This window comes from Ceratotherium simum, chromosome 10 (assembly GCF_057802395.1).
Source record: "Ceratotherium simum simum isolate JZ-2026a chromosome 10, ASM5780239v1, whole genome shotgun sequence".
NCBI classification, from domain to species: domain Eukaryota; kingdom Metazoa; phylum Chordata; class Mammalia; order Perissodactyla; family Rhinocerotidae; genus Ceratotherium; species Ceratotherium simum.
In genome coordinates, this window is record NC_141909.1 from 74627334 (window position 1) to 74650182 (window position 22849).

Below are 22849 nucleotides of genomic sequence, written 5' to 3' on the forward strand. Positions count from 1 at the left end.
AGCTGGTGTGGATCTAGCAGGAACAGCGTGGCTCTGGAGCCAGCCCTTCTGAGGTAGCTGTTGATCCCTGGATCCAAGCTTTGCTGGTGCAGGTCTGGAGCCAGCAGGGGAATAGAGCTCCCCAATCCTTGCAGAGGCAGCAGTTCCCCATGGGGTGCTGGGACTCATTCCCAGAGGCACAGCTTAGAGCTTCCTGCTACATTCCTTCCAATGGTTTCGTCAACACCGACTTCCCTGAGCCAAATGCCAATCTGCCTAAAATAGCTTGATTCTTGTTTTTTCGCAATTAAAACTGATTCAACAGGTTACCAGTTGAGGGAGGAGTGAGAGGCAGTTTTGAGAATTTAAACATAAGAATATACAAAAGTGCCTTGAAAATAGTGGTATTGTTAACTTTAAATGCATTTGAAACTCATCTAATCATCCCATCTAAAGAACTGATGTACACAGGGACTTGCAAAAGACATTTTAATGCAGAAACAGCACTCCACTTTGGAGCTTCTCCAAGGCAGAAAGTCTTACCAGCGGGTGTGGATGTGGATTTCGGCGCCGGAAGCAAACTCCTGCGGGGTGTTGTCACACTGGAGGATGCTGGACCAGGGGCGGTCCGGCTGGCCCCCTTGGGTGCGTCTTTGGAAGGCAGAGCTGCCTTCAGAGCCGGCTGATCTTCATTCCCAAAGGTTGAACCTGTGGGAGGCGGATAGTGTGTTAATTATAACTTCATGACAAATGGATGGACCCCCGCTCCCCCTCATTCGCAATTGCCAACCAATCCTAATGCCATCATCTGCTTTAGAACTTGACCTGACTCTTAGTGAGTGGCCTTGAAAAGTATTATTCTGAGAATGGATTTGGAAAAGAGCTCCCTTTAGTCACTGCATAATAGTCTGTCACTCAAATTCCCTGTGCAAGGCGCTCCACAAGAGCCAGAAGAAGCCTCTCTCCTCCGAAGACTTTACATATGTGCACACGGTCACACACACACACACACACACACTTGCTTATGTGGATGTGTGACTGTATATGTATATGCTAAATATTTATTTGATAACTCACAGAGGATGAGCAACCCTTGTTTGAAAAACAGTGTGAGTGACCCAGGAGAGGTGAGAATAAGAATATATATATGTACCAATAGCCCAGGAAGTTGATTCAGAACTCCCTGAAACCCGGCTAATTTTACTTTCAGCATAAGAGGCTTGGGAAGAAGGTAGAGGGGTGGGGAACATGGAGACAGAGAACCCCTTTGAAACTCATGAAAGCTTTTTGTTTGAAAACCTGAGGCCTCACCAAACTGAGAAGACCCCGAATTAAAGGCAGAAGACAGTTATTGATAATTTCAGCTGACTATTCAATATAGAAACAGACTCTGTCTATAGGACAGCTTGTTTACAATCGACTGCTCTGACACTCTGAAGATATGGCACACTGGGATATGTGTCAGATTTAAATGCACAAAGTGGTTGTGGCTCAAACCTTTCTTCTAGATCTTTCCCAACCTACTGTGGTTTATACATTTGCAATCGCTTAAAGACAATGACACCACCATCTATTCCCTGTTAAAAGATAAATCTTCTAAATATACCTCTGAGTACAGCTGCAAGGCCTAATCTATCAAATTAGAGAGCCTGACCATACTGAGATTACTGCTTGTCTGGAATACAACTATGCTGTTAGGAACGTGACCACCTACCGTGAAAAATAAGCAATGACAGTTGGAAGAAGTATACAGAATTTTAGGGAAAGATTAAATTTTTTGTTTTCATCATTTTAAAGGGATAGTCATTGCAGCCTATTTAGATAGTGCCTGCATAAAAATGATAACATTATTAAAATGGCTTTAGTGTTCAAAACATCCAAGAGTTTTATTCAACCACTTGGAGTAAGAGATTGTTGCTTTTCTCCCTCTGAAGACCTGAAAGTCTATTTAAAATTGGTGACATTTGTTTTGTTTCTAAGAAAAGTGTATTCAGGAAGGAAAAATAAAGAATGTGCTGTTTCCTAACATAGAACCTATGCCCTATAAGTCTTTTGTGGTGCTGTGACAGTTTTTGAACAGTTCTAAACAGTGCTAGGAGAATGCATCTGATCTATGCAAACAGAACAAACAAACTGAAACTCCACCCAAAGGATCTGCGCTGTCAGATCCTGAACGTCAGATAAAAACACAAGCACGTGTCTGATCCAAACCTAGTCAGGAAGGGGACACCACGCACCTGCACAACTGTGACTCTTAGCTTCAGATCACAGAGCAGGCTCACCAGCCCAACACTAGAACGCAGAGAATCTCTGCAGGCTTCCAGCACATTTCAGATGGGGGGAGGGGCTCAGCCAGTAGAAATAGTTCACGTGGAATTATCTAAAGTTTAGCCCACTGCTGACATCCGGCCAGAATAATCTATTCCCTGAAGTGTGTAGTGGACGCTGAAACAAGCACAAAACTTTTCACGCTGAGTCTTTTATTTAACAATTTATTAAAGTTGTTTAAGAAGGGAAATATTTTATATCATTTGTAGAGTTCAAAAGCCCTTTTATTAAATCCTCTTGTGCCTGGCATCATTCTCTTACATGAAATTTATTCTTCAGTGAACATGTCAATTTAGAGATTTGGCCGCTTTCCAGGACTAGAAGTACGAAGTGTCGAGGAAGCTATGTAGTCCTCTCTGAGAGAGGTCTTGAATTACCAAAAAATAAAATGAAATAATAAAATAGAAATCTCTATTTTTGTCCAGTATTGCAAGATACAGCTGGCAGTAAACAGTACTACTCTTTGAAAACCAGCTTAAGCTGGCCAGTAATTAAAGACATATTATTCAGTAAACGAAAAGTACTCTGCATTTGGAAATGGCTGCTGAATTCTATAAATGCTCCGGGTACTTCACAACAATGCAGACAGCATTAAACTACTGCTTGATAAGAGGAAAGAAACAACTGGAGATAAACAGACTGTGCTTGTGTGAACCAGAAAAACGTTCTGGAGGATTCAGCCAGCGGAAGTGGTTCATGTGTCTAATTCAGTCATCTCATTCCCAACCAACCCTCATCTACTCTGGCCTGAATGAGCCAGGTGATAAATGGTGCAGAGTCAGGAGACAGACGACCAGGGTATGGATGCCCCCTCCTCTATCCTCCGCCTCTTGCACCTCAATTTCTTCATTTGTTATGGGGATAATGATAATTGACCTCACAGAGCTGTTGTGAGAATTAAAAGAGCTAACACAAGTGAATTTTTAAAAAGTTGATGTAAAAACTGGTACAAGGAAACACTTAGAGTAGTGTCTGATGCATGGTACGTGCTGATGTGTTAGTTATTAACACTCACAGGTTAGTTTTAAGTTTAGCAGCTAGTCATTATAGCAAACCAGTTTTTCATAGGAACTTGGAAAGCATTCAAGGATTAATATCAGATGGGCTGCTCTACATGAGAAGAAAGGAGAGGATTGAAGTAAATCTAGGATAAACTGCAGGATGAAAAACCAAAGAGAAGAGTGACAGTATGATTCTCTTTAAAAAATATGATGAGCTACTTCAGACATAGGAAAGGGTGAGAATAACATAATGAACCACCAAGCTTAAGAAGTATAAAACATTGCCAGTTCCATTACCAGTGAAATTGCTGGGACAGAGGGCACGAGTGTGTTCGACTTTCCTAGACCTTCAAAAATTTGGAAATTGCTTGTTGCAATTCACACTAACCACAGGTAGTGACTGTCAGACTTAAATTGATTAATTAATTAAATTGGTTTTAATTCATAAGTCTCTGACAGGTAGTGAGGTTGAACATTTTTTTCATACAGTTATTGGCTATTCAAGTTTTTTCTTCCATAAGATTCCCATTCATAATTTTTGCCCATTTTTCAACTGAAGTATTTTGCCTTTCTAATTGTCATATATGAATTCTTTGAATATTCTAGATACTGATCCTTTAATGGTACATACTTCAGATATTCTCCAATCTTTGGGTTGTCTTCACACTTCTGATGCCTTTATTCAGAAGTCTTTCATTTTAATGCAGTTGATTTTTCCGTTTTTTTTCCACTTTATTTGTACTTTGTTTGTCTTAGCCTTTCATTCCCTATCTGACGTCATAAAGATGTTCTCCTGTGTATTCTCCTGAAAGTTTTAAAATTTTGGTTTTCTCGTTTAGATCATTAGTTCACTTGGAATGGGGTGTGAGGCAGGGATCAGATTTGTTTTTATTTTCTATGTAAAGAGCCAATTGTCCCAGCTCTGTATATTGGATAGCCCATCTTCTCTGCAATATCTGCATTGCCAGCTGTTGTATGTCAAGTTTGCATACAGGCATGATTATTTTTTTTTGGAAGCTGGAAACCTTCTTCTTTTTTTTTTTTTTTTGTGAGGAAGATCAGCCCTGAGCTAACATCCATGCTAATTCTCCCCTTTTTTGCTGAGGAAGACCAACTCTGAGCTAACATCTATTGCCAATCCTCCTCCTTTTTTCCCCCAGAGTCCCAGTAGATAGTTGTATGTCATAGTTGCACATCCTTCTAGTTGCTGTATGTGGGACGTGGCCTCAGCATGGCCAGAGAAGCGGTGTGTCGGTGTGCGCCCGGGATCCGAACCAGGGCCGCCAGTAGCGGAGCGTGCGCACTTAACCACTAACCCACGGGGCTGGCCCCGAGGCATGATTATTAAAGGAAGCTAACAATCTCAAAATTTCAGTAACTTAACAAAAGCTTATTTGTTGATCATGAATCATCTAAGGCAGGTGCTCTGTATGGTCTGCTGTCCTGGGGAGCTCTAGTCCAGGTAGGAACTCAGGGACCCAGGCTCCTTCCATCTCATACTTTTGCCCTACTCTGGGTTTCTCAAGAGACCTTAACATTCAGCTGGTATGTGGGGAAAAAGTGAATTGTTCATGGGAGGATTTTATGGGTCAGGCCTAGAAATGGTGTGTATCACTTCTGCCTTTAGTCCACTGGCTGAAACTCAGCCATGTGGGAGGCTGTGAAATGTAGTTTAGTTTATGCCCAGGAGAAAAGGGAAATGGTTTGATGAACAGCTATCCCGTCTGCCACATGAGGCTCCATTTCTGACTCTCTATTCTGTTTCGTTGGTATACTATACCAATACCATCCTGTATTTATTTATTGCAGTATAAGACCAGTTCCGGCATACCAAACCAGAATAACACAAGTACCTGCAACCTTGTTCTTTTATTTTACAAACTGTCTTGGCTATCCTTGGCCCTTTCTCTTACATATAAACTCTGGAATCTACTTGTCAAATTCTATGAAGCGAATTTTCAGTGGATACAATTGTCTCTTCTCAACTGCAACATAATTGAAGGAAGAGCAAGCAGGGATTTCACCAAGATCAGCAAACATATGCTGAGCACCAATTATAGTCTAGGTGCCATGTTAAATGATAGAGATACAAAGAAGACTGAGTCCCGTGAAAAAATAAACATCAAAATAGATGCTTCTAAAAAGGAGCAGCACTACTCTGCAGGGGAACAAAATTTGTGGGGATATCCTGGCTTGAAGCAATACTGGCCTTTATTGGCTGGGGCTCTCAGTACCTCTGTCCAGAAGACATGCAGAATGTAAGAGACCATGGAGAACAGGGGTTAATAAATGTTAGCTGAGTGGTATGAGGCAGGGAAGAAAACAACATTTTCAAAAAACAATCACATGTCATAAAGGGAATTTTCCTATACTAAGAATTCTGTGAGCTGCCAACTTATTTTCCCTAATTCCTTTCCTTGTTCCATGCCAGTGGTGTTCCCCAGGTTTATCACATTATCACCACCAAAGTATGAAGGCATTCCTCTGCTCATAGTAACCAAAGGACTATAGCCTCCTGCTTCACTGCTGGATAGTGGCCAGTTTTTGTAGATTTCCAAACCATCATATCACCAACTTACTGTTTGGAAGGTGAGATCTCCCTCATTAGAGTGCGAGAATTTGCAAGGTATATATTCTGCATGGTTATAGAATCCAGCTGGGTCCAGTTCAATACATAAACCTAATTGCTATACATTTTTCTCTTTAAACCATCAGGACAACTAGGCTCGTTCAGCACCAAATCCTAGGAGAAAGCAATCTTCTTCTTCCTCCAGGGACAGCTCCTAAAGTTGATTCCTCAGATGCTTGAACACCCTGAGCTGATCAACTGAATCTATCAAAATCTCATGAGTTGGACCCCTACCTCACACCATATGCAAAAACTAATTTAAAATGGATCTAAGACCTAAATGTAAGGGCTAAAATTATAAAACTCAGAAGAAAACAAAGATGTAAATCTTAATGACCTTGAGATTAAGCAATGGTTTCTTAGGTATGACACCTAAAGCACAAGTAATGAAAGAAAAAAATAGATAAATTAGATTTCATCAAAATAACAATATTTGTATTTCAGAGGACACTATTAATAAAGTGCAAAGAAAACCCACAGTATAGAAGAAAATATTTACAAATCATATATCTGATAAGGATCTAGTATCCAGACTATATCAAGAACTTTTATAACAACAATAAAAAGACAACCCAATTAACAATGAACATAGGATTTGAATAGACATTTCTCCAAAGAAGATATACAAATGGCCAATAAGCAGATGAAAAGATGGCCAACATCACCAGCCTTTAGGGAAATGCAAATCAAAACCATGAGATACCACTTTAAACCACTAGGATAGGTGTAATAAAAATTACAGACAATAACAAGTGTTGGTGGAGATGTGGAAAAACTGGAATCCTCATACATTGCTGATGGAATTGTAATATGGTGCAGCTAGCTGCTTTGGAAAGCAATTTGACAGTTCCTCAAAATGTTAAACATAGAGTTACCATATGACCCACCAGTTCCACTTTTAGGTACATGCCCAAGAGACTCGAAAACATATGTTTACACAAATGCTTGTACACAAATGTTCATAGCACCATTATTCATAATAGTCAAAAAGTGGGAACAATCCAAATGTCCATCAGCTGATGAATGGGTAAACAAAATGTGGTCTATCCATACAATGGAATATTATTTAGCCCTAAGAAGGAATGAATTATTGATAAAAGCTACAACATGGACGAATCTTGAAAACATTACACTAAACGGAAGAAGCCAGGTACAAAAGGCCACATATTGTATGACTCCATTTATATGAAATGTCCAGAATAGACAAATCCATTGAGGCAAAAGTAGATTAGTGGTTGTCAGGGGCTGGGGGAAGAGGAATGAGGAGTGGTTTCTAATGGGTAAGAGCTTTCTTTCTCGGGTAATGAAAATGTTCTGGAATTAGATGCGAGTGATGGTACATAACCTTATGAATATACTAAAACTGCTGGATTGTATACTTTAAAGGGTGAATTTTATGGTATTTGAATTATATTGCAATGAAAAAAAAAATCTCATAATAAGTTTTCTTTCCCAGATCACAAGTTCCTCAAACTGTGATTCAGGTCTCACCTCTCCCCTGAGGGACTCCTGGTGTTCTTTTCTCATGCAGTTATTATTCCTATTCTCTCCCAGATGCCTACATTGTGGCTATAGCTGACCCCAACCAGTCTGTCCCAGGGTTGTTCTGTCTCCTGAGGGCATACTTTTGTATGATACAAAAAAGAATAACCCTCAAAACCACTATTGCATTCCATTCATTACAGCAGAATGACCAGGCTCCTATGTGAGGAAGAAGATATTCAATTGATCTCTAAACCCCTTCCCCCTTCTCATCTACTCCCTCCAGAGTAGGTGTGGGTCTGAGCTGCTCTGGTCATACACCACAGAGAGAAGAAGACACATGCAAATTCAGACCAGAAAAGGCTGCACTAAAGGAATGAAAGTTTCTCACAGAATTTTCGGCACCGGGAGGAGGAAGTGTAGGTTTACAGCACAGCTGATCTCCTCCTACAAAGTAACGAGTGGTGCCTACTCAACCTTCTCAAAAGGACAGTTCTGACTGTGACCGAAGTCAGGATGAGAAAGTAGTGTTTCTGACCTGTATTCCAATGGTCTTTTCACCATTTCATTTACTGGGAATGCCAATCACTGAGCCTGAACTTTAAAGAGAAGAAACAATGGCTATGAGGTACAAACACTAACCAGACCAGAACAAGGTTCTTAAGGGGAAAGCTGTAGAAGAAAAGCAAAACAGTTATTAATAATATGAGGGCATTACAGCTAAACCTTAAGAAACATATTTCACTGATTTTGAATATTTATCCACATTATAATGATTAACTACTGTCTTCACTGATTTTTTTTTTTTTTAACAATCCCAGGCAATCAAGTTGTATAATGTTCTGGCTGCATGATTGCCTAATTGATGCATATTTCATTGATTTAGCAGCATTTACCACTTGGTGGCAAAATTTAATTATTAAAGTATCAACTGAATGTTTTATTTCCCACCTTCTGCATATTTTAACCCAGGTGTATATTTTATTTCTCACATTAAAGAGCTAAAGTAAACTTGCTATCTTACCATTTCAGCAAAACCATTTCTTTGTCAAAAATGAAGTAGACTAAGCCTTCTATGTGCCAGGCTCTACACCAGGCAAGAGGCATAGGACAGACATGGTCCTGTCCTCACACAACTTACATTCCAGTGAGGGTGACACACAGACCACAAACAAGTCCAGACGAATAAAATCATCACAAACTGTGATTAGTTATTGGAAGAAACACAAGGGGCAGAGCTAGAGGAAAGACTCAAGGGTGAAGGAGGGGAACCTACTTTAGGTGGAGTGGCTGGGGAAGACCTTTCGGAGGAGGTAACATCTAAATTAAATATTTCTCTCTGTTGCACACTGGCCCTCGACCTCATTTATTCTTTATTATTAATGATCATCACTGTTCTAGAAACTTAGATTTAAAGTGTCAGAATCATCTTGAGCCCCTCCTCCCCTTGTATCATCCAATGCAAGTCAGTGTGCTCCTGTTTCCTTTATGAACTTCAAATTTAAATCCCTTCTCTGCTCCTATGGCTGGCAGCCAGGTCAGCCCCTTAGCACCTCTTGGAGAGACAATGGCACCCACTCCTCTCTTCCCCCGGGTCCTTCACTCAGTTCATCCTTCTCACTGTGCCCCACTCTTCTTCCTAAAACACAAGTGGCTCAATGTAGTCTTCCAAATCAAGTCCAAACTCTTCTTTCTGGCATTCAAATCCTTCCATTATATGGTCCCAATGTATCTCTGCCTGCCTTACTTCCTGCTACCACATCCCGCACAGTATAAAGTGCAGGCAGGCAGGACTCCACCCTGTGACTTCCTGCCCTGCCATAAACAACGCTGCGCTCGAGAAATATTTGCTGTATGAATGAAGAAAGTACTGAGTGCAAATCTGTCCCATGGGGCCAGTGCCTCCTTTCATAGCAGCTGCTGCTTCTCCATTTCTGAGCCCACAGACTCTCTAAAAGCTTCACATTGTCCACAACAGCTCCCATGAACATAGTCACACTGAGCATGGCTAAGGTGGGGCTTTTGTTGTTTAAAGGTGGAGGTTGTCTATAGCGTAGTGTGGTGGTTTTCAAACATTTTTGAAAACAATACACAAAAAGATAAACATCAGAGCTCATCAAAGTTTAATGGTTTTTGGGTCTTTCAGCCCAAGCACCAATAGCCCCTCTCCCCAAGAAAGGGTACTATTTACCTAATATTTTTCTCTATATCATATTTCAATTTTTGCTTTAGTCTCATCTTAGGCATTAACCTCTGGGTTGATAAAGTTTGAGAGGCTAATAGTTAAGTGGTTAAGACTGCCTAGGTTCAAATCTTGGCGCCTCCTCTTACTAGTTTTCTGACTTGGGACAAGTTGCTTAATCTCTCTGTGTCTCATTTCTTCATCTTTAAAATGAGGAAAACAGGGGCATGCCCGGTGGTGTAGCAGTTAAGTTCACGTGTTCCACTTTGGTGGCCCAGGGTTTGACAGTTCAGATCCTGGGCATGGACCTACTCACCGCTCATCAAGCCATGCTGTGGCAGTGTCCCACATAGAAGAACTTGAAGGACCTACAACTAGGAAATACAACTATGTACTGGGGCTTTGGGGAGAAAAGAGAAAAAGAGGAAGATTGGCAACACATGTTAGCTCAGGGCCAATCTTCCTCAAAAAAAACCAAAAAACAAAAAACAGCAGAGTCACAGCAGATGGGTATTTAAAAAAATAAGGAAAACAGTAGTGCCTACTAATTAGAGCTGTTGGATTAAAAGAGGTATTACATGTTTAGAGTAAAGTGCTTAGAATAGTATCTGGCACATATGAGCACTCGGTAAACGGTAATATTGATATTATGCCCACTAACCCAACACTGAGCCTCATTCAAGCCCACCAGCCTTTCCACTCTTCCCTTTTCTTCCAGTCACCACTCTCCCATGGCTTCATATCTTTCCAAGGCAATAACTGCAATCAGTCTTGGGAGTCTGGTTCTGAACAGGCAACTCTCAAGAACCATGGTTCTTTATTCATCTTTCCCTGGTAGACTAAGTCCTAACGAAAGAAGGAGAAACATATGGCATGCATTTCACCACTCCCACTTCACCTGGAGCAAATGTTAACTTCTTACTAAGCCAAGGGTGGCCTCAGAGTCTTTCTCAACACAGTATTCCAGGAACCCAGTAAATGATTCTAGCCCTAGACCAGAAGACATGTCCTCATCTACACTTAGCATCCTGATCAGGTGGCATGACACACTTCTATAGGTTAGGTGCTAGATGATTCCTCCAGGTCCACAGGAATTTACTGGATTCCTACTGCAGGGCCTCGGCTCCTGAGCTCTTCTGGCTGGGTTTTGACAGAAAACTGTTAACAGTAATAATAATAATAATAAGAGTACCATATAGTAGAGTCATAAACACCACAAGCTCTGTCTAAATCCAATACTAGTTTTGAAACTTACTAGTATTAGTCTCTTTAAAAAGTTAATTAACAAAGCCTCTTTTATGAAATGGCTTATTATTTAATTTATTTATTTACCCTCTGTCATTAGACTGATCTGAGAATTAAATGAGAAAATGCATATAAAGCACTTTGCAAAGAGCCTGGTACAGTACTCAAGAAACGCTAGCTGTCATTATTAGTATGAGCACGAGCATCAGCAGAAGCAGCTCTCTTATCAGCTGTCATTTCTTCAAGCTCCTCATCTATCCCACAGGACCCCAACTTTATGAGATCCTGTTCCACGCAATCCCTACGGAAATACCCTCAAGACATCCTGAACTCCACCAGATCAACAATGGAAGCAGGAGATTTCAGTGAGTAGTGGTACTGACACTGGCAGTCATCTATACCTCCCCAAGTTCCTGCTGCTTCAAGAGGTAGTTTTTTCCCAGAGCTAGGCATAATTCCCCCAAATTTCCTTCTTTTGACAATGATCACAATTAAATCATCACAGAGGAGAAAAAACTTTTGTCCCTCTACTCTCTATCCTCCCCCCACCCCCCCACTCAAGCAGTCCAAAAAAGCTTCCACATCTCCTCCTGGAGTTCATTCTAATATATATAGCAAAGAGAGTGCTCCTCCTTATTTCTGCTCAGGAAATAGGGGGAATATGAGTGCAGATGAACTGGTAAAATGGGATTCACAGTCCAGGGACACAAATGTAAAAGGGAAAGTAGGTCTGTATGAATGGTGTCCTTCTCTCCCATCTAAGAGAGCTGTGACATTTTGTGACATGGGCAAGTCCTTTAAAGCCCAGTTAAATGCCACCTTCTCTATAATATCTTCTCTCTATTCTCCTCTAGGTAACAAAAGTACATTAAGAAAGACCTAGCTGGTAAACAAAGAAAGCAAAGGCCACGGGTGATAATACCATCTTTCTTTAAGTCACTGAAGTAATCACAGAAGATGAAAGCCAGCATCAACCAGCCCAGGACTTTTGAACTTCCAGGACATAATGACTTAAAGCTTCCTTTTGATTTGAGAAATTCTCTTTAATATATAGCAAGTCACATCCCCAAAAGAGAGAATATAGTCAAACAATATTTGAAGGTTAGTTACTTAAAAGACCAAAGGCTAATGTGATATATCAAGAGACTTTTGAGCAACTTTTTACCATTCCTCTTTTATGTCAATTAGACCAGTTGTAGTAAATCCCTTCTCCCTATCTGAAATACTTAAAAGCTTGAGCCATCATCCATGAACACTCTGGTTCATCATTGTGTGAATCTTGTAATAGTTAATACCTTGAAGAAAATAGTTAAACTGGAACGTTTTAATTATATGCTTAATATAGAAGTTGTTAAAAGATAACAGCATCTGATTTGAACTCAATTTAAATTCCGCTGCAGTTATTAACATGGTATAAGACATTATAGAAATGATCAAGGGCTTATACCAGCTTTTATTAATAGAGCACTAACAAAGTTTAGGTATTGCATTTCTATAGCTTGGATTTTATAGTCTAATATAGTCTCTTTCTTGTGTCACAGATCTGTTTAATGAGTTGTTTTGAGGCATCTGAGGGACTCATGGATTATTCCGTGTCATACACTGCTTTAGTCATTGAAAGAATCCTAGGGTTATGTAGAGAAATAAATCGTTTTTAAACTAAAATTACTGGACTCATGAATCAAAACAAAACAAAGCAAATTCTTCTTTTTTTCGCTTTGGCTATCTGTGCATTCCTGGCCTTTGGCTCCGATGAAAGGAGACTGTGGTCACTGAACCCCATTGTTAGGTGCTGCTACAGCGCTGAGAACATGGTAACCCTGGGACAGTCATTAACTTTTCTTCATCTGCATCCTCATTTGTAGCATCAAAAAGCACTGTTGGGACTGAAAAATCATGTAGATAGTAGCTGATATGTGGCAAGCACTAAATAAATGGTAGGCTCCCCTCTCCTGGCCTCTGAAAGCCACTTCTTGCTCATTTCTTAGTTTATGAACAAAACCTTTTTCTTGAAAGTCCTTTCTAATGTGAAATTCCAAATATCAAAAGCCTTATCTCTATTCATTTTTATGAGTAAAGCTATGACCTGCACCTGCTGTCCCAAACATCACTTCTGCAAAATAAAATCTCAACTATTTAAAAACCTACCATAAAACCACTCAAGCAAACATGATTCAAACTGTTTTTGCAAATTATCATAAACAGCCTAATAAATGAACTTTACAACCTCTTTAAAGCCTTCAAATTTTGTAAGATATCAGCAAAGGCTTAAGTTGACCACTTCCCTTAGGGAAATTCCTCAGGGAAGGTGCCAGCAGCCTCCACACTAAGCCTAAGGCAGTGAAGCCAGGCCCGTCTCTTGCCTTCTGGATTTTCTGATTCTGTGATACCAAGCTAGTGCCCTCATGAACTGCAGTTTTTCTGCACGTTCCTCTCCCTCTTCAGTTGTTTTTCTTTGAGGTCCTCCAACAAGGGCAGTCTTCTGTTAGATAACGGTGAGGGTGCAAACACCCGGGGGCTCCCTGCATCTCCGAGGGGCAGGGCACCCCACTGTCTGCACTGCGCCAGACTTTCAGAACACATCCATGCCTTCTCTCCGCTCTCAGTCCCAATCTGAACAAGGACCAGCTAATGAGTTCCCTTTCACTTTGTTGTTCTTGCTGTCGTTTTTAAAAAATCCATAAAGTTGAAGAATGTTTGTAAATAGAAAGTATAAATATCTATTATTCATAGACCTTAAAATTCATAAATTAAGGTTTATAAGTGGAAGCATTTTCATCAGTAGCAAAATCTGGATTCTTCATTAGTCAGAACATGTGGCTAAAGGGCAGAGAATTCTGAGAAAGCTTCACCTTAACTAAGTGGCAGTGGTAGCTTTGGGCAGGTATATACAGGGAATGATGGCTGGAACCTTCTTTGTTTTCTACCCTGAACAGTAAGATGCCAAGAGCCGTGTGCACAGAAAGGAAGTAATGGGCCAGTCTGCAGCCTTGGGGCTTAAGCAAAAGTAGAATAAATTGTTTCCTAAAATATTTATGAAATGCAAGATCTGCTAAGGTTTCCTTCCCTGAGGAGACTTCTGGTAAAGTATTACACAGCAGATAGGAACAAAACCCTGGGCTACTTCAAGGAGGAAAATTTTTATTTTAAATAATGGCAAATTCTGAAGATAAATGTAATCAAAGTGTGTGTAGGAAGCAGGATTCTAAGATGTCCCCCAAGAGGCCCGCTCCCCAATGTATACCCCCTGTATAATCCCCAGGAAGGGATTATGATGGACTTTCCTCCCAGGATTAGGTTATGTTATCACATATCTGATGTTAAGAAAGGGAGATTATCTGGGTGGGCCTAACCTAGTCACATGAGCCCTTTAAAAGCATAGTGTTTTCTCCCGCTGGAGACAGAAGAGAAAGTAAGAGATTCGAAGCACTAGAAGGACTCAACACACTGTTACCAGTAAGCAGGTGGAGAGAAAGTAGCAAGGAATGTGGGCAGCCTCTGGTTGCTGAGCGCAGTCCCCAACTGATAGCTGGCAAGAAGAGGGGGACCTTAGTCCTACAACCGCAGTAAGTGAATACTGCCAGCAAGTGAATGAGCTGGGAAGTAGCTTCTTCCCCAGAGCCTGGAGATGAGAACTCAGCCCAACCAACACCTTCATTTCAGCCTTTGAGACCCTGAGCAGAGATTTCAGCTGCGCTGTTTGTGAGCTAATAAACAGGTGTTTTAAGTGGCTAACTCGGTGGTAATTTCTTAGGCTGCAATAGAAAACTCCCACAGATTACTAGTGCATCAGCCAGGTAGACACGACCAGCTGTGGGCCAGCACAATGCTGAGTGGAGTTGGGCCTCAGAAAGGTAGGCTGCAGTAGAGGTGAGGACAAACTGAGAACACCCCAACCACAGTGCCCCCCATGGACTCATGGGGGCTGCCCTGATCCCCTGAAGCCAGCTACCCTAGTGGAAAGCACATGGATCCACATATATACTAGACAGTCTCGGAGAAACGTCTCGATCTTTCTGAATCCAAATTTCCTCATCTGTAAAATGGTTTCTGGTGCAAACTTAAAGAAATAGCCTAGATAAAGCACCTAGCAGGGTTCTTGGTACATAGTAGATATTCAATGAAATGTTACCTTCCTTCTCCCTTCCAATTTCTTGCCATCCTCTGTTTTCTAAAATACCAAACTAATCACTTCCCAGTTGAAGAACTTTCAATGACTCCTTATCTCTTATAAAGTAAAATCCAGGCTCTTTAGTAGATCACAGAAGGCCACTCCTTCCTTGCATCTTTAAGTCCAACCACACTGGACTATTTATCATGCTGTGAATATCCTATGCTGTTTCTTTGACATTGTTGCCTTTAAACATGTGATTCTTTCTATCTGGAATGCCTTTCCCATTCCCTTCCTGCCAGGAGAATTCTGTTTCATTCCTTAAAAGTCAGCTCAGGCATTACAATCATAGTAAACTGTTCTGGGAAGGTTGCAGACAATGGTAATGACATCTTGCTCTCATGTACCGAAGTCCTCTGCATACATATCTATAGTCTGCCACACAGAAGCATTAAGGAGTTTGGACTTGATCCTGAAGGCAAGAAAAAACCACTGAAGGGTTTCAATAGAGGAATGACATGGTCAAGTGTACATTTTAGAAAGATTGCCATGGCTGTGGAGCGGGGAAATTGATTTTAATGGGGCAAGCCTGGGGGCAAGGCAGTAATCCGAAGCTGTTTCAGTAGATCAATGAGACAAAGTAGGGGGTCCCAGTTAAGTAATATCCACTGGAAATAGTACTGAGGTACGTCAACTGTTTCGGAACAATGAAGACCTGACCAAAAAAAAAAGGCAACTTCAGAGAGAAAATGTTTAGAAGCAGGTGAGAGGGGCTCATATTATTGTTGATGAGCCATCATTAGTTTGAGAATACCTGCTTGGATAAGTCTTTAATAGGCTAAGATGTGCTAATGAGCCTGATTTGGACCAACTCCAAGTCTTGGCAGGATTCTGAATGAGATGTGAAGAAAGTTCACTTCAATGCAGAAGAAGCTAGTTTAGGATCAATTGAGAGTGGAGCAAATCATGGCAATTACAAATGACTTAATTGTCCCTCAGTAGTAGAGATGCTGTTTGTTTTTTGCAAAGTGTCAAACATTTTGAAACACCAAAATTAAGTCTGCTATTTCTTTCTTTCTCTGTTTTTAGCAAATGAAATACTTATGTATTCTGTTCATGATAATTCTCAGAGCCATATACATATACAGACCCTAAAGAGACTTAGAACATGAAAATATGATGATGACAAAAAAAGGCACTGCCTTCTTCCTTTTGTTGGTGCTTTGCCCTCTTCACCCCCATCCAAGCTCAGCCTGTGCCCCACACTGTGGCCCCTCCTGCCCTGAGCAGTCAGCACTGGGGCTCAGGTTCACTGATGCCCCTGCACAGGAGCTGGCACTGAGGGCCATTTCAATGCCTCAGTACTGACCACTGTGCTTACCTGAGAAGCTGACCCAGGACAAGACGTCCCAATGTTGGCCACCAGATTCTTGCTCCCCAAGTTGCTGTCTGGCAGACACAAAGACATACCCTCGCTAGTCACTGGGCTTCCTTTTGGTTCACTTTTGGTTCCCTGACTGCTGTGAAAGTAAACAATGAAAACCTCATTCAAAATGGAGTTGGGAAGCCCTGAATGGGGAGCTCTCATGTATGTACCTTCTGTCACAGCTTACTTTACATTCCTGGGCAGAAAGAAACTTACTTTACATAGCTTGGCAGGAGGAAAAAAGGTCTTCTCCTTGCCCAGCAACAATGGGAAGCCAATGGTAAGCTGCTCTGACTCAGCCAATGAGAAGCCCTCACAACCCCAAAACTCTTGTTCTCCTCCAATAGACTTTTGTTCATAACGGCCCTACCCAACTTCCTCCTTTCTTCTATGAAAGAATGCTCCCCTCATTTTTTCTCTGGACTTGCCTATGGTTTGCCATAGTTTGCTTGTCCTGAATTGCAATTCCTTTGCCATTCATGAATAAACTAATTTTGCTGGTAAAACAACTGGCTTTCATTTTTAAGGTTGACATTACATGGTGTCAGAAGTGGGATCCGAATGAGACAAACCCCTGTGGGACTGATGACCCCTAGAACTGTGTGCCGTACCCACTCAAGCCCTTTGTGCTCTCTGCTTCCATGAGTCATCTTCTTCCTTTTGATTTGGTAAGTCTCCTCTCAGATTCAGACTCCCTCCTTTGGTTGAGCTCTCGGATTTTATTCAGGATCTGTTTAAAGGCTTTGTTCTTTCTGGTGAGTACTCATTTGTTTTTCTGAAAACTATGGTTTTGAGTAATGAGATCTCAGTCCTCTAAACTTTCAGGAGGATCCTCCCTCTGGGACCCTGGCCAGTTTTCTGTTTAAAAAGTATGATCCCTCTCATGCACAATTTTAACTAAATGGACCAACCTAGCTAAAGTTAATTTGGCACTCCAATGGCCATTATGAGGAACTTTCAATCTCCCTAAACTTGCTTTTCTCAGAACTAAACTAGAAAACCATGCCTCTAAAATTAAACAGACTGAATGGGATGCCTATTTTAATTGGTACCTGGAGGCTTCCAAACACATTCAAGATTCTAAATTTGCCTCTTTGCAAAATACCATTTCTAAATTAACCAAGGTGAACAATTGAAAGAAGTCAAAATGTCTTCTGAGGCCTCTTCTTCCCTCCCCCATCTTCTTTGTCTCCAGAGCCATCTTGTTCCCCTCTTCCATCTTCTTTGTCTCTGGGCATGCAGCAGCCATCTTGTGCCAAGGCCCCACCTCTGATGCCATCTTCCTCATTTCCCTCTATCCTTCTTTACCTGAGTACTCATGTTTTACTAATTCTCTGTCTGAACTGCCTTTCCACTCTGAAGAGACTATTAAAAAGTTACCTTCTAAAACATAACCACCCAAGTTTGCAGGCAATCCTCCTCAGATATCTTTCACTCCTTGGTCAAATGCTGAACTAAAGACCATAGTTAAAGAATTTATTAAATATAGGGAGAATCCTCAAAAGTTTTTGTAAATGGATTACCTCCTGAGACTAGAGGATTGATAAAAAGGCAGAAAATAAGATGAGAGGCCACCGGTCTGACTGAACTCATGACCATAGCTGATATTCAGAGCCTGATAGGAATTTGTTTTAGGCCTTCTCCCTTAAGCTAAATGTACCCAGAGGGGAAGAAAAACATTCCAACATGGATGGATGGGTGTGTAAGTCCTTTGATATCATTTAGGTGGCAACCCAATTCTTTGAGAAATTAAAAACAGTTGTCCTTGTCTTATAAATCTAGTCTTTACAGGACCAGAGGTGTGGCTGCAGAAATAATTTAAAGTCCACCAATCCTTTTTACCAATCCCAAAATCTCTCCTATTTATATCAAAAGGCTTGTAAATTTGGCTTTAGGAAACCTAACTCTTTCTTGCAGGAATTTGCATTCTTTCCCTGTGCCTTTGAGATGTAAATGTTAACTCTTATCTAGGCTATTTCTTTAAAGCATAAACTTCACAGAGGTAGCTCTTATCAAAAAAAACAAAAACAAACAAAACAAAAACACCAAAGGGGGAAAGGTCATTTGGAACTTGACTTGTCAAGGACAAATACAAATCTTAAGTGTCTTCTCCACAAATATTAATTTAAAAGATTTAGCCATCTGATCAGGTAAACTTAACTTATTCCAACTGCCAAAGCAAAATTTGGATCTAACTGTTCTTTTATCAACTAGTGAGTTTTGTATTGTACCTGCTTCATAGGTAAAATTTAATAGAAGCTATAGGTCTTTGTTCACACCTGTCTGTGTGTTTTTGTATGTCTCTCTCTATATGTTACAAATGTACATTATTTTTCTACCTCTGGATGGTACTGCCAACATTACTTTGTAAAATCAATTGGCTTAAAATTTATGTGCTTATGAATTTAGTATTCCTAAAACTCAGAAATATAGAAACTAACCCAAATGTTTTTCAAGTTCATGTGATCTGGAATTAATCTTTGGTAAATAAAAACTAGTTTAAGTTTGTTGGTTTAATTAAAATACATATATCTTCAGAGTAATCAGCATTAAAAATAAAGACATATAACTTTTATTATACCTGGGTTTACTAGTCAAATATGTTCATGTTATCTCTGTTGCAAAATTTGTCAGCAAGAAAAATAATGCAGTGATGGCTGACTTTAATGTCTCATGAAATTTTGTTGAGTAGTCTAAACATAATTGTTGGAAGCAAGTTATTTTGATAGATGTAAGATAAGACTTTCTAGGGAAATTTTTTGGCAAATAATGTTTTATGGTATGTGTACTTAAAAATACCTCCCAAATCTTTTTGGTAACTTGAAACTTTAGAGTTTTGCTAAGTTAAATAGTAGAAATTCATTGAATATCTAGATCATTGCCAAATAAGACAAAATGTTGAACACTAATTACTTAACATAAACTTATCTAGTTTTGGTTTCCTATTGCAGAGAAACTAAAGATAAATTTGGGTCTGTTTGTAAACGTGTCTTGTGATTTGTTGAAAGATTGTACTATGAGAAAGCACATGTTTCTAGAAATTATGAAATGTACTCATAAATTTGCCAGTCTAAAGAATGCTGGTGTAACAGACAGTTCACAGTTGCTTAGTCTTAGTTTTCACCAGAAATAAAAGTGTCTAAGGGATAAGAATTCTAATTACTATATGTAATTAAGACTACTAGAAATAATAAGGGAAACAATTCTATATGCAACAAAAGTTGGATATGTTTTTAGGTATGAGATATGGAGATGCATTTTTGTTAAAGGAACAGAAAATAATTTTGCCCTAAAGAGAGGCTGAAAAAGAGGGAAAACATAGGACAAAATGCAAATATAAAAAGAAAGTTAGTGGGAAAGGAATCTTTGAAAAGGAATTTTATGTGTGATCAGAACTGGCTAAGATAGGAATAAATTTAATCAACCCAAATCAGCTTTAATATCAAAAATAAGCTGATGCAAAATTAAAATTTGATTTTCTTTCTGTTAAAGTGACAAAGTTTTCTTGGACCATTGGTCTGCTCTTGATAAGAGACTGTAAAATTTTCTTTACCTTTTAAATAATCTGCCTAGAAAACAAAGATTCTGTGTTTTGTTAAAATAATTTCCTGGCTCCAAAAAAACCAAATCTTCTCTATTAAAAGAGCTAAATTCCTTATAACTATTTAACTTTCTGTATTTGACTTTAACAGCCTTTATTGTTACTTTGGTTAAATGGATAACTAAGCAGTGTTTCACAGTGACCTATGATTATATTCGACCAAATTTTTTAAAACGTTTTTGATATTTCTGATAAACTTCCCCAAAATCAAATCCTAAATAAAGTCTACTTGACCTGAAAGTAACTTTGGGATTTTCCAGAGGGTCCCTAGAACACCTCAAGAGATTTGTTCTCTCTCGTCATAAAAGAGAGATATTAAATTAATTATGCTTATTTGGTATGTTAAATTACCTGGAAGGATTGTCAAATAAGAAGTGATGCTGAACCTTCTTAGATTATATTTGTGTAGATATATGTTACTAATATAAATGTTCCAGAAATTATATAAAATTCTGATACATACTGGTATAATGTTAATCAGTCATAATTCTAGGTATTATCTTAAAATGTTATATGTCATGGAAATAACCAATTTTCTTGTCAACTGCATTGTAATGAACTCTAATCAAATCTTTAACAACGCCATTTTTAAGTCTTTTGTCATTTACCGATGGTTGTTTTACTCTGATGCTTTGATTAAAAAAAGTTCCTACAAAAGTGCTTCATCTTCAAAGAGCTTTGACAAGTACTCTAAAATACAGGTTTCTGACAACTTTAAGATCATAACACCGAACTGGATAAGAATTTCTAAAACTCTAGTGGAGAAGTGATTGCTTTAATGTTTTTGTTTTCCAGATTTAAAGGACCCCTTTTTCTGCTCTCCTCTAAGCTGTCTATGGCTTGCAGCAATTTGGTAAAGTGTATTTTTGCAGCAAGGGATGAAACATTTGTCTTTTTCTCCCTGCCTGATCCCTCTGGGATTCTGAAACTCTTATTAAATATTCTTATTTTTCATGACAATATATATATTTGCATAAGTTCAGTAAGGATCTGTTCTCCTTGTAACAGGATGTCCAGTGCACCTGGCTCCTGCTTCTTCTGATCCACAGCTGATAAAAGGAGATATACTTCAATACTGTAAAGGCCTTATTGCTTCCATTGAAAATAACTATGCTTAGTAGAGCAATCCTTTCTCAGCGTGCTCCCGGGAGACAAAGACCTCCAACATCACTCCCTGCATCCTGGAGATTTTGTCCATTGGAAAAGACATCTTCAGAAAGACTCTCTTTAACTTTGTTGGAAAGGCTCCTGTGAGGTCCTGTTAACCAACCCTTGTGCTGCCAAACTCCAAGGAGTAAATTCTTGGATTCACATGTTACATCTCAAGAAAGCACCAAACCCCACCTGGACCTGCACACCAAGTGGTGACCTGAAAGTAAAGATTTCCAGGAACTGAAGCAGACAACAGCTGAAGGAGACAGCTTTCCTAAGATGACTGGACCAGGCCTGTATATCCTTTTTTTCCTTGCTGGTTCTCAAACTGCTATTCTGGTAAACTCTGTACCACAGCCTCACAGCTGGAATCCCCAACAAGTACCTTTTGATTCTGACTTATTGCTTGATATTATGCTAATAATATTGCAGTCCCCTTCTAGGACTAGGCCTCTGTCACTGCCCTGCTGCCCAGGCCTGGAAGAAATAGGAACTAACACTGACCTAAGGGCTAATGCCTCTCAAATACTTTTATTAAGCACCTACCTGGAGGAACTCATTTAATCTGTGCAATCTTCTGCTCCTTTTGCAAAAGCAGAAACTAAGCCTGCGTAATTTGAACCAAGGCCAGATTACAAAAGCAGTAAATGCAGAGTCAGCATTCAAATTCACGTCTGTCTGACTCCAAAGTCCAAGTTCTTTCAACAATTCAATATAGCTTTCCCAAAAACTGAAGGCTGCTCCTGAACCCCAGCTGTCCAGGCCCGGGCCATTAGCTATGGATTCCCCTTCTATAGCTCACTCTCCACTGACCTGGAGCTCCCATTACCTTCTAGCTCTCCCCACAGGCTCTGGCTGACAGCAAACAGACAGCTCTGCCTCACAGATAGGAGTTATGAGTCCACAAAACATAGACCTGGTTTGTCTTGTCTTCTTCAAATCCGAAAAGGTAAATCCTAGGATTTTAAAAGTTTGGTTCTTAGAGATGTCTTTAATCAGAAATGTTTCTTACAGTGTTACTTAGTCTTTGATTTTATTTTCTACACAAATGTAAAACCACCATAGAACAATGTCACCAAATGAGCCAAAAGAAATTTACAACCAATATTGAATACCGGTGAGTTCCTTTACCCTTGTGAGTAAATAGTCAGAATTGCAATTCTGGGATGACAGTTTGATGGATGGACCAGAGGAGGCTGTAAGCAATCCTCATAGAAACCTATCTGATGGAGGAGAAACTACTCACTTAATCTTGTCTGAAATGGAAAAGCCCCAAGATTAATCTTGAAAACAAAGGCCAAGGCTGATCCCCCTTCCTTGTTCCACCCCCATCTGGATCCTTCCATCTCTACCTGGCTCAGAACACTAGAGATTTGACCCCTTTAGACAGTTCTGCTTACATCTGCCTCCAGCTATGTCAGGTGCAATTACAGTGGCTGCATTTGGAAAATATTCACCTGGGAACTACCTAATGCTGAAGCAAGTGCACACTATGGGCAAAAATAATTTTGCTTGTAAGCAAGGAGAACTAGCATGAACTTGGCATCTTACAGAAAAAAAATCACAGGGCACATTTAATTCAAGTAAGCAATTCTGTGAAAAAAACATTTTTTAATTGGTGGCCTGGTTATTATAACTTTAAAACTACTGAACAGGGGAAAGACAGAGAAAGCAAAGAAGCAAGTGGTCCATGATTATCTAGCTCAGCTGGCA

At 39.8% G+C, this 22849-nt stretch overlaps 1 protein-coding gene across 3 annotated transcripts in view; it reads right to left on the reverse strand.

The window, feature by feature from the left end:
• Positions 1-22849, reverse strand: part of MTUS2 (microtubule associated scaffold protein 2) — a 578912-nt gene that overhangs the window by 196830 nt on the left and 359233 nt on the right. For all 3 annotated transcript variants that reach the window (XM_087436240.1, XM_087436241.1, XM_087436239.1), the window contains one exon: positions 523-687. In XM_087436240.1, coding sequence (XP_087292366.1) covers positions 523-687 — 165 coding nt within the window. The remainder of the gene's footprint in view (positions 1-522; positions 688-22849) is intronic.